The sequence below is a fragment of the Eumetopias jubatus genome, unplaced genomic scaffold (genome assembly GCF_037043125.1).
Source record: "Eumetopias jubatus isolate StellerSeaLion01/CBP00866 unplaced genomic scaffold, mEumJub1_p1.0 scaffold_7, whole genome shotgun sequence".
Lineage (NCBI taxonomy): Eukaryota > Metazoa > Chordata > Mammalia > Carnivora > Otariidae > Eumetopias > Eumetopias jubatus.
The window spans coordinates 21,469,247-21,482,384 of record NW_028274813.1 but is presented as its reverse complement, the minus strand read 5'-3'; the positions used below and the strand labels follow the sequence as shown (position 1 = coordinate 21,482,384).

Here is a 13,138-nt window from a genome sequence, read left to right as displayed (position 1 = left end):
AGTCTACTTTATTTTATGGGCACTTTGATTTTCAAGAGTGTTGACTTTAGAACTTAATCCCCACTTAACATGAGATTTTAAGAATTTTTCAGTTTTCCCTTGGCAGTCAGGGAGACCATCGTTTGGGGACTTGAGATGTTGGCCGCATTTACTCAGGCTAGAGGCGAGGGAGAAAGATGTTTAACAAGGATTCCCTCTGTGGGGTGTGAGCAGTGAACTTTCAGAGCAGGGATGTCTGGTATTGAGTTTTAAGTTCTTTCCTGTTTTGTGCTGTACTCACTATTAATTGCTAACCTTTGATAAATGTCAGTTGTACCATCAGCCTTGAATTATTAGTACCTTGCAGAATGGAGAGAGGGGCTGCCTTCATTAAATATGAATGCATCTAAAATACTTAGTACACATGGTTGCACCACAGTACAAACACTACATAAAAGCTAACTCATATTATGTTTTGGGAATAGAGAAAGCGCTGTCCAGCATGGAGAAATAAAGAGGACATAGTTAGAGGTGATCAAGAAAAAGGTGGGAGGAATTTGGAAAAGAGCTGACAAATGACACAGAGGACATTTAAATTCTCATCTTCACTTCCTCTCATTCCCAACTTCTCTTCCCACAAATCCTGAAGAACACTAGGGAGCACACTTGGCTTCAGAGAACCACTTGCATAGTTATTCCACTTGAATATTAAAGTACAGGGGGAACCTTAGCAGGCTGAAACCTTATGTCAATGTGGGACCTAGACAGGTCTCAAAACTTGCTCAAGAGGACTCTGGACAGATAAGGATGGAAGAATAGGGGGAAGGAGTATATTATTCTTCAGCTAAGAAAATTTTATGCTGTTATTTGGCCATTAATCCTTCTGTGCACCTGCTATCAGTTACTAATACCAGGTAATTTCATACTGGCTAGGCTATAGAATTCTGTGTTCTGTTGAGGACACAGTTCTCTCAACGACAGGGGGCCAATTATAGATCATTTTATTTTGCAGTAAGATGTCCATGGCCTATTTGAACTAAACAAAACACAAAGCTTGATTTCTTTCTTTCCTTGTTTACTCAAAAAAACCCTGGATTTTCTTTGCCCTTAAGCTTTCCTCTAGTCCAAAAATACCCGGCACATTGTAGACAGATGAGTCTTTCTAGAATAGTGCTTTATTAGTAAGATTCTAAAATGGCTTCATAGCATTTACTGGGTTCAGTCGACCTCAGGCAAATGCAAGCCCTGTCTCAGCTTGGCTTTGCTACCAACCTTTTTTTTTTTTTTTTTAAGATTTTATTTATTTATTTGAGAGAGAGAGAGAGAGTGAGAGAGAGCATGAGAGGGGAGAGGGTCAGAGGGAGAAGCAGACTCCCTGACGAGCAGGGAACCCGATGTGGGACTCAATCCCGGGACTTTGGTATATGTGCTGCCAAAGCGAGCACTGATCCCGGGACTTTGGGATCATGACCTGAGCTGAAGGCAGTCGCTTAACCACTGAGCCACCCAGGTGCCCCCAAACCGTACCTTCTGATGTGCATGAGCCCTTCACTCAGGTCAGGCTCACCTTCCACTCATCCAGCATGCCACTTTGACATGGCTCTTCCCAGTTCTAAACCCTTCCTCTTGCCACTGAGACCTCCAGGTCTCACTTAAAAGTCATCTTTTCCGTGAAAACCTTCCAAGTATTCTAGTCCATATTGATTCTTTTTTCCCATCTGAGTTTATGTTGACATTAGTCATTTGGATTCATCGATTGAACAGTTACTTGTTGAGCACTGACAATATGCCACGAACACATTGCAGATATGGTATTTGATCATGTACTTTTATATTTCTTACTTATATGTGTATGCACTTATCGCCAAGAAAACCTTAAGGATTATATAATTTTGTTTTCTGACAGAATTGGCCAGAAAATAAGAATGCAATAAATACCTCTTTAATTGACTAAATTATAATAGGATAAACTAGGATAAAGTTGTTAATGTGTCACTTGTTAACATGTCATCTTATGATCATTAACCATATTAACTGGGTGATGGGTCTTCTTTATAATAAACATTTTTCCTTATGCCTCACCTCATTAAATCTTCCACAGTGACAGATTTTCTTTAAAAATTTTTATTAATAGCTCATTTTCATAGCTCAAAAAAAGGGTATTACAGATGATAATCAGCAGAACAAACAAAACCTCACCTCTTATAAAGTTAGCCAGTGTGTAGACTTTATTACATAGGCACATATTCTTTTTAAGAAAAGTAAACTGGTTTTACATAAAATTAATCACACTAGTACAAGAGGTTACATCAAATGAGGAAGGAAAATAAAGGCCTTGGATCAGCTGAATCACTCATTGGATCTTGGATCAATCCATCCTGACATACTGAAATTCAATGATGGACGTTACAAAAATGGAGGGTGAGGAGAGCTCCTTTATCACACTCCCTGGTTAAAACACTGATTCTGTTTATTTTCTTGCATATGGTAAAGTTTTCTTCAGGTTCTGTTGGCAGGTGGACACAAAGGTCAAATGAATGCTGGCTTAGGGTTGGAGGAGCTCATTATCTTCCCTTCTTTTACCTCATACTTCAAAACCCTTAAACCCTTTGGTCCAACAGGTTGCTGTCAGGATCTGTGCAGCACATCTGCTTTCCCAGATCTGCTTGCATTGGATAGTACCTGGGGTTGCTGGTCCTGAAGCACATGGAGGCAAGCTGAGGGTGGCTAGATGATGTCCATGACTAGCATCGAGGGTTTGATCTGAGGCACAGAGGACTGATCAGGAAGAGGGTGTTAGAATTCCTTGCTCAGTTAAAATCGAGCCATTACATTTCACCCCATTCTAAGAAACTAAAATCATACTAACACATACCATAAAAGAGATGGTATTTTGTAGCTTCTGGATGTTTAAAAAAAATTTTAATCTACGTTTTCATGTTACTAATAAACACTGGGGATAGAGAGAACTGACCCTTGCTCTCATCTCATCTCATCTCATTTTGCCTTAACTGATTGACAAATAGTCCCAGAATGTTTACGGAGCATTTCTTTCCTCCCTCAATGTCTGCAGTGTTTTGTGTCAAAGGACGTAACTATAAATCCTAGATCATCCTAATGTGGCCCCTCAGTACCTTGGAGGGTTAGACCTACTTCTGCTTCAAAGTGATCCCCAAATCCTAACACCCATTTTGGAGCCCTGTCTGGTCTGTTCCTCCTCACACTCACAGCACTATCGTGCTGGGTGACGCCAGTGTAACTTACAGAGCAGTGTTCTAACTGATGGTCACCATCCAATTGATCCTCCAACTACAAAACAGAGGACTGCAGGGTTTTCCGTGTTGTTTGTTGTCTGGGCAGACGGTAAAGGATAGATACATGAAAAGGAAAAAGATGGGCCAGCTGATCTTGGTTCTTGGTTCTTAGGACTATATGAAGAATCCTACTGACATGAAGTATCACTGACAATGGCACCAAAGGATCTTTTATAAAATAATCCATAAAACTGGAGCCGGCAGGGACCATTAGTTCAGCTTTCTCATTTTTTTTAGCTGAGGTTACTGAGGCCCAATTGCAAAAATAGCAAGTTACTTCACATGGTGATTGTCTCCAAGACTATGTCCTTCAAAGCTTCATAGAAACCCTGGTTTTCCCTTGATAAAGGGCACTCCCTCCAATGACTTCACATCAACAATGTTCAGTGTCCTTGGCTTTGACTTTACCCCCCTTTAGGGAAGCTGGCTGACAGCACGGAACTTAGACCAGAGTAGACACTGGATAAACATTTGTTGAACTGAAATCATTCTACTATTATCCCTGCTACATAACCTTTTATTTTTCCTAGAGCTCCGTACTTTTAGGGGATGCCCTTTAGTTCAAGTCTTTTGAGGTTTGGTGGCTAGTGCTGTATTTGTCACCTCTCTACACTTTGTCTTTTCATATTGAAATTCTAATTTTTAAGTCTGTTCCTTTATAGCTTTTCATTATACACAGTTATTATTTGCCTCTGTCCAGGCACCAAACACATTACCATGGCTAATTTCTGTCTTTACAGACCTGGGATTGCAAATTGGGAGATCCAAATTTTTTTTCCCCCAATTCTTAAAATGAAAACAAAAGACTAGGCTCTCAAGCAGATTTGCTAAGGCACAATACAAGAAATGTGACAATTCCATAGTCCTTCTTTTAGTTAATACATGGGAAAATATTACTAATACATTTATTTTCTACATCTTGTCCACTTTTAATTCCTTAAATACATAAATACAAGTCACAATATCCAAAGAGGAGTTTCATTTACAAACACCTCAATTAAGAAATGATGAAGAAATGGTGATTTGCAGGGAATTGGCACTTAAACATTGGTAATGTTTAGCAAACATCTTTAAAACTTGGTAAGAATGCCATGATTAATTTTATATAAAGAGTGGTCATGGTTTGGATGGGACTTGGTATAAGGTGTTAAAGACGATTTGCTTATACTAGGTGATATATTTTTTTTGTGGATATAATCTTTTGGATCAGTTTTGTTCAAATTTTCTGATAAATTGCATTCTTGACCTAAACTCTAGAAATGCTAGAATTAACTACGATCACCATTTGTAGAAGAGCTAAAGTTAACCAGCCCCAAGTGGGAGAACTCTAAAAGTAGGCTAGGTGGCAGTGCTTCTTACTCAAATTAATTTAATATTCCCAAGGCTTTTAAGAAAAAAAATTCAGATCATCCTGTGCTTTCCCACCACTAACCTTATAATGAAACTGAAAGCAGCTGTGAAATCGTGATTTCATTTCACGAGTTTCATCCTCACTCTCTCAAACCTCCATCCTCTCAGGGTGACAAAAGAAGTACCCAGTAACATTGGTCAGTGGTTAATGTTGGGGAAAACAAGGACCTCGCACGCGAAGACTGGCCGTGCTTTCTTCTCCTGCTGGCTATTCAAATGCGCAAGATCTGTCGGGCTTGCAGGAACAAAATTGAGTCAATAATCTTCACTATGGATAGCATCTGTGCTATTGTATTTTGGGCACAAAACTGTTTTTCAATATGAGTAAGGTAAACTGTAGTTTAAATTTAGCTGCACGACAGTTATTATTAGTGGACAGGGGAAGCAGGAATAAAAAGAAATTTAAGTCTTCCAGGAAATAAAGCATGACTGCTTGCTTTAATGTAAGTATCTGATGATAGAGAAGTAAGGGTTAAGCATCTTAGAGTTTCAGGGTCAGTGTTCGTTCAGCAAACACTTACTGAATACCTAAAATTTCTTTCCTTTTTTTTTTTCTTTTTAAGTAAGCTCTACACCCAGTGTGGGGCTTGAACTCACAATCCCGAGATCAAGAGTTACATGCTTTACCAGCCAGGAGCCCCCTAATAATTTCCTTTTATTTCATTAATGTATGTCTGTCCTATCAGCAAGGATTTAAAGTGGCTGAAACGTATTATACCCCCCAAGCTTTGTCCTAGGTATTGAAAACAAGGAATAAGATACATTCTTTGCCATCATGGATCATATTTCTTGGGGGTATTAATTTCCAGGGAAATAAACTCTTGCTCTCACCCACTGGATTTGAACAGAAATTACTCCCATTTCAAATAAGAAGTATATTACATAAAAAAAAAATTCTCAAGAGTTCTGAGTCCTGCCAATTATGCAGGAATGCTGAGAGTGGGGAAAGAACCAAATAGAAAAAAAAAAAAACAAAAAAACAAAACTGTCCAGATAATATTTAGTATAAGTGAAATGCAAAATTTTGATAAGAAATAACTAGTATGTTTACAAGAGTGTCAAAGGGGGTTTAATGCCCGCCCAAATATCTTAACTTCTCGTTTGACCTATCGTAATGAGTACATTTCTTATTCTCTTTCACAATAGTCACAAAGCAAGCCACCAGACTCGAAAGCGTAGCTCTTAATATCATGTGACATCTAATTTATGTTCTAATAGTAATACTATGTGTTGGTAAAATGAACTTACTTTTAATATTTTCACATTATTGATAACACAGACAAGGATTTTTTGTGACCACACACACACAATCCAGGTCCAGAGAGGCAAACTTAGAATTTACACACCCAAAAGGTAATTTACCTGTGTTTTCTATGTAGCCTATTAACAAAACACTAGGTCTAAAAATATATAGTATTATATTCCCCAAGCCCCTAAATGCTACCCATAATTAAGTTTCCCAAAAATAGTAGTGGGAAAGCAAATTTGATGAAATGAAGGTGATAGATATTTAAAAATTAATAATAATTTGCTTGCTGAATGTAGATAGCATGGAAGAATTTTCCTAACCTTTCTTTTAAAAAAAAAAAAAAAGTCCAGGTAAAAGCAGAAAGGCAATGAGAATTAACTAAGGTGGGGGGAAAAGTTCAATAAGCAATACACGTGTGACCCTAGCAGGTGAGGCAGAGATCTTGAGAGGGTACATGAGCGCTAACCTTGGGTAAGGAAGGTGCCAGAACGACCTTCACTTAGCCAGCTCTTCAGCCCATCTTGATGTTTCTATGAGGAATCTCATGTGCCTCTTCGTACAACAGGGGAAGGGCTATGCCTCACTTGACAAAGACCTCCAGGGAACCCTACTGTATTTCAAAGAGCATACAAAACCACTTATCAAAGAAAAAAACACCTAGAGTTAGAGAGTCCTATTACTACTGAGATGAACCTATATGCAGAAGGGATCTTGATAGCCATCCAGCCCAAATCCAATGTCCCTTTCAGAGCATCTGGGATGGATGGTTATTTTAACCTTCGTTTGGGCATTTGCCACAACAGGAAATTTTGCTGCTCGAGTCTATTCCTCTTTAGAACCACTCTTATTAGAAAATTCTTTCTTATGTTGAAGCAAACATCTGTCATCTATAAAGTTCCTCTTTGTTCCTATTTTTGCCCTTTGAAGTTACACAGTGTAAGTCTAAATCCTCTTTTTTTTTTTTTTATAACTCAACAGAAATTTCAAGGCAGCTATATTATTTTATTCTCTCTTATTCCATTCCCCTGTTCCTTATATCATCAGACCCTTCACAACCCTGGTCACCTGCCTCTGGACACAATTTATTAATGTCTCTCTTAAAAATATGGTACCCAGAATTGAACTCAACCCTCCATCCAGATGTGGACTGACCAATGCAGCATGCAGGGCTCCCTGGGCTTCTGCTACCACAGGCTGAATGCACTGACTTTGTGAATGGTCATGATGCACTCCTGATTCAATGCTGAACTCCTATTTTGACATGAACTGCTATGAAGCCAGGACTTTTCAATACCCTTCCCATCAACATACATGTAAGTAATACCTCTCTGTATTTAGAGGGCTGCATTTAAGCAGCTAGAATATAGTTTCTCATTAATGTCTACCGAATTTCAGCCTTTTAGTTTCAGTCTTATGTTCAGGTAGTTAAAAAAAAATGGTAATGATGTCTATATTCTAGTGTCAGTACATAGTTATAATTCAATGAATATTCATTGAATAAATTAATCCTAAATCTGCCAGTTGAGACTGGATATATCGTTTATTTCTCTGTGTCATCTGACAAATCTGACAAGCATGCCTTCAGTCCCCTTACTCTCTTCTTCATAGGAGAAACAGGCAGAAAGAACGTGCCTGTAAATTGTTGAGCAGGTGTCCCACTTGGGATGGCCAATATAGGTCCATGTTATGGTAAGAAAACACCAAGATACAAGTAAGAAGTGGAGATACAGAATGTAAATGGGAACCTAGGAAGGGAAAGAAGACTGAGTGTCCCAGACTCTTGGAATTGGAACTTAATGTTCCCAACATTAGAAAAATATGGCTTTCCCCCATCTCTACCCTAGAGACTTCTGCCTTGTAGATCTGTTACAATACTGTGATTATCAAACTCTGAATTTTGGGGAAAAGCTCATATAAGCTCAGTTTTAAACTAGCTTTTAAAATGATCTTTTCCACTTATATTTCCTGTAAAGTCTGAGTTAAAGAGACATGCAACTGTCTATAGGCTTGAGGTATAAAAAAAGCTCCCAAATATTCCTGACAAATGCCTGAGGTATAATATATATATATGTATATATTTGTTTCAGGAATCGGAAGTGGCCTATATTTTTCAGTGTGAATTTGAGAATTCACTGAGATTGAAAATGTCTCCTGAATTGAATATAATCTTACAATTAATGTCCCTTTTCCCCCAGAATGAAGAAAAATAAGCTCAATTTTGCTTTCCCTTCCATAGCCACCCTTTGCAGAATGTGGGGCTAATCACAGAATAAAAAAGTATCCTATTGTGCCTTTTTTCCATTGTGTATTGTGACTCAGGGTGGTGAACCCTGGGACTAGAGAGATGGAAAGTGTTTTCATCAAAACAATCCAAAACCGGGAGGGAAATGTCTTGAAAACTTCTGTTGCATAGTGTTAACATTGAAAGAATGGAGACACATACCCAAGCCTAGGAGACCCAAAGAGGAAATGTGTTTTGTACCTCTTCTGAACTTTTTCTAGAGGGCGTAACAGAGGGGGATTCTCAAGACTGTGTTTTCTAGAAAATCATGGAAGTGACAGATGGACACCAGAAGGAAATCCTGCCAACACTGATGTGGAAGGTTCTCTTCCTGACTCCAGTAGTCACAACAAGCCACACTCAAGTACTACAAGAGAAACAGAGCAAAGAGAAGGAGGCTTAATTAGACAATAAGCTCCAAAAGTCAGGGGAACCAGCTGCTTCAGGCACATCAGAGGCTCTCCAATGCAATCACCTCAAGGTTTCCTGTTAGATTACAGGTAACTACATACAGGAAGGTCCAATATACTGTTCCCAGCACAGAGTAGCCATGGTAGGTACTGCCTTGAGCTCTGGCTGCTCAGGAAGACATCCTATCATGACGCCTGGGTCAGGCACCCTTGCAAGAGGGCTTCATCACTGGACCCCACACTCCTTGGGATTCTCCATTTCATCTCCTTCAAAGTCCGGCTTCAAACTCTTCTTTTGCTCAATTTCCACCTGTTGAGAGCAGAAGTTGGAAAGAAATATCAGAAAGAGGAGAAAAACATCCCAATAAGAAATAATCTCAAAGAGAGTACCTCACCAGGTTCTCTGAGATTCCCTGTAATTTTCTCACTGTTTTGGGCTTTAGCCGCATTGGAGCTACTGGCCCTGAGGACGTCATGATTCTCTCTTTGCACATGCTCTTCGCTTGATCTGGAATTCCCTCTTCCTCACAGTCCACCTGGAAAATCTTTATTCTTTGCCTTGCACAGCTGCTCAAAGGTCACCTCTTCTGTGAAACTGTTCTCAACTCATTAGGGAGTTCGGCGCTCCTCCTACGCATATTTCCACGTCCCTGGTACATGTGCCCAGCTCCAGCATTCCACAGGCTCCGCGGGACAGGGGGGCAGGCCCTCCTTTACTACTGTATCCCCATAATGCAGGCAGGCAGCAGGCAAGCACAAAGGTTTACCAAATGAATGGATTCCTTTCCAGCTGGCTGTTTATACTCTCTATTACTTTATTGCTTTACAAAGTCTCCAAACTGGTATGTACGGTAGTGTTTACAGTTCTACCTGTGTTTTCTGTAAAATATTGTAGCTGTAACTGTAAAGGGATTAATAAATTCATCTTGCCTTGAAAGAGACACTGAAACCTTTGACAAGTCAGAAAAGAAATACATTAAGCAAGAGAGTTTCACAATTAAAGCTGTTCCTCTCTTAACCACTTTGGATATTTACGATGAAGGAAAACAAAACCGTTGACTAGGGTCATGCTTGATGAAAGTGCTATTTTTTTTTTCCTGGCCACAAGATGGAGTATTTGCTCTTTGTGGTAGTTTAAGATTTCTGATAACACAACTAAGGAAACATTTAAAGAATAAATAACCATAAAAATCTAAGGATATTATTACGAATAAAAAATATTATTAAACCACTTTGCAAAATAGTTCTTCAATAACCCCCACTTTCTATCTTTGACATTTAATCTGCTATTGAATTTCTAACACCTCAAGATAGAATCACTATGTCAGAACACTCCAATTTTGTTTCCTCCTTCCACAGCGCCGATCCTGTTACTATTACAGAAGCTTCCTTGGCTTTTGAATTTTGTCCTGTTATAGCCCTGTGACCAGGTCATATGTGTCCTGACTTTACTCATATCTACTTCATTAACTCTGAGGCTGAAATATATGCTTTGGGTTAGCACTTTCCTGAACTCCCCTCACTTTCCAAGTTCACAACTTCTGTAACATATATTATGAATGAAAATATTATGATATACTCATTCATAATATTCATATTATATAATGTACAATTAATATATATTATATAATAATCATCCCTTTACCCCATGACTCTTTTGATGTTGTTCATGATGACTGAAAGACATTATACTCTCCTCTTCCATCTACCTCTTTATTTTTTTCCAACCTTTCTCTTCCTCACTAAGAGATTAGTCATTCAAATCAGAGCAGACTCATCCACAGCCATGTGTGGTATACCTCTCTCTAAGGCAGTAAGAGAACACCTTGCATTCATGGCAGGCGCTGCTAAAGGGAACAAGATGGCGGGGGGCGGGAGGAGGGGAGAGGGGAAAGCAAATGATCTTGGACACATTAGCCAGATGCCTCCCGAGGTTACCTTGTAGCTGTAGTGTGCGGAATAATTGACCCACTTCCTGACGTCAGTCTTGTCTTCCACGGAGATGGATCTTACAGTGGCTTTGGAGGCAGAAGTTGTGGGCATGCTGAACTCAACATTCACGTGATTGGCAAATCCGGAAGGCACTTCCTGGTCAGAGCCAAGTTCAAGGTGGCAGAAGAAACAGTGTGGGTGACCAGAAGCTATGAAAGAAAAAGAATCTAGACATTAGGTTCTTCAGAGAGACATGGAAGGAGAGGACCACAGAGCCACCTCAGTTACCAAGAAGGCCTGAAGACTGCCTGCCAGCTCAGCACCAGGCAGTCTTTCAGAGCATCCAGTGCTGAGCAGAGGATTTACTTCCACAGAAATCACACTGCCTGTCCCTCAGACCCTTTGAGAGAACTATCTGATTGCAGTAGCCTTATATCCTAGCAATAAAACCCACAGCCTGAAAAATGGGTCACTCTGCCTGCTAAGGTCAGGGCAAGATGGGAACCCAGCACCAATGCCAGAAACAGAGGCACAGATCTGTAGACTGGCAGAAAGGAGTAAAAGGGAGCAGCACTTAGCACCGAATAAAACAACAATGACAGCCACATGGAGCAAAGGAATGGGTTCCCTTTGAAAGATGAGTTTTCTCAACAGCATTTCGTGTTTTTTTTTTAATAAAGATTTTTATTTATTTATTGAAAGCAAGAATGGTAGAGAGAGAGCATGAGAGGGAAGAAGGTCAGAGGGAGAAGCAGACTCCCTGCCGAGCAGGGAGCCCAATGCGGGACTCGATCCTGGGACTCCAGGATCATGACCTGAGCCGAAGGCAGTCGCTTAACCAACTGAACCCAGGCACCTAGCGTTTTGTGTTTTTGCAAAAATGCTTTGGCACGTTTTTGTGGGTGGACGGCATATGTAAATAACGAAGCCCTTATAAACAGCGTAGATGCATGAAGGGTGTGCATGGTGCACTGGGTAGGACACAGACTAACAGGGTACTGCATGTGGCTCCTAGCGCTCCTGCTAAGTGGCGGAGATCCTGCACCCAAGTCCTTTGTTCTCTCCTTGCCTCAAATCCCGATTTGGAAAGTGGGGAAACAGGGAATGGGTAGTAAAGGACAGTGCCAGGCGTAGTCCCTTCCTGCTCTTCAATTCTATACATCTATGGCTAGTTCTACTGTACTTGGATGGAAAACTTAAGGATTTCCATTTGAGGGTTGTTATTAGATGTCTGAGTGAAGAGAGAGATCAGTTCTGTGGCTATAACCTCTGAAAGCATGGTTTGCTGAACACTCTGTACTGTCTCAAATGCTGACCACATACCCTCTCCCTGCATCTTCGTAACAATCCCTTGAGGTCATAGTCATTGCATTCTACAGATGAGGCCACAACAAAGGCTTTGGGAGGAAAAGCAAACTAGCCAAGGTCAAAGCTGGAAAGTGGCAGACTGAGGACTGAACCCAAGCACTCTGACTCCGAGGTGTTTTAATCACTCTGAGTCACAGCCTCCCATAGGGTCCCCAACCTCAAGACCAGGTTTGCAGGGTGACATGAGTGGAGAAGTGAGCTGTAGGAACCCCCACACAGCAACTTGCCATGGATAAACAATGTGACGTGGCTTTGACTTCATTATATAATAGCAACGGCCCTTAGTTATCTGAGCTTCCCCAAATAAACAATTCCAATTTTCTTTATTGGCCTGGGCAGGACTTTTTAATCTCAGAGAGTGAGGACATACACACCCGCTCTCCAAGGAAAACATTACGGAGTGAAGTATTTGTTTTGCTCTACTTCACAAATAACATTTTTCAGTGGTTATTTCCAAAGAGTAATATTCTGGGAAACTGAGAAATTTGCACTGGCTTCTAGGAAAGAAATTTTGAATTGGATACACATAATAGTAAAAATTACATGTATCTAAAAATGAATCCATGTGATTTTTTTTAAAACATTACATTTGTAATTACATAGCTATCCCTTACATTTATTACAGGCCAGAGACTATCCTGAACACTTAAAAGCTTATCTAATTTCTTTCTTAATGAGCTAGGTATTAATAACCCTCCTCTGTAAATGAGGACAATTAAGATTTGTTTGAGAGGTTTAAGTAAATTGCCTGAGGTCACACAGCTACTAAATTGCAGCACTAGGAATAAAACTCAGATCTGACACCGAATTATGTCCTAAACTCCTCTCTGTGTATTGCTATAGATTTAGATCACTACAAATTACATAGAGGAGTTTCTTACTTTAATTCGATAGCAACTTGAACAACAGTATTACCTAATTACCCTTATTTGCACATTGTTGGAATAATGAGAAATCATTACTTTGCATAAAGCTGACCTCTCTGCTCACCCCTCCAAAGTGTATTCACAGCAAACTCTATGAATGTGGCATTCTTTCGTGATTCCCAGCATCAACTAATGGATGTGTAGGGCTGGTGGACAGGTAGGAAAGTGCAATTCTGAGAGCTAGTATAGTTTAATTTATGGTAATGAACTAAGTGAACCTACACGTTTTGTCATCTTCCTTGATGAAGTTGAGAAAATTTAACATTAAA

The 13,138-nt window shown here is 39.9% G+C and overlaps 1 protein-coding gene across 3 annotated transcripts in view; it reads right to left on the bottom strand.

The window, feature by feature from the left end:
- Positions 1-5,937: 5,937 nt before the first annotated feature.
- Positions 5,938-13,138, bottom strand: part of STON2 (stonin 2) — a 139,464-nt gene continuing 132,263 nt past the window's right edge. For all 3 annotated transcript variants that reach the window (XM_028098643.2, XM_088024488.1, XM_088024489.1), the window contains 2 exons: positions 10,582-10,784; positions 5,938-8,953 (listed from right to left, as the gene is read on the bottom strand). In XM_028098643.2, coding sequence (XP_027954444.2) covers positions 8,870-8,953; positions 10,582-10,784 — 287 coding nt within the window. In that variant the 3' untranslated portion in view covers positions 5,938-8,869. The remainder of the gene's footprint in view (positions 8,954-10,581; positions 10,785-13,138) is intronic.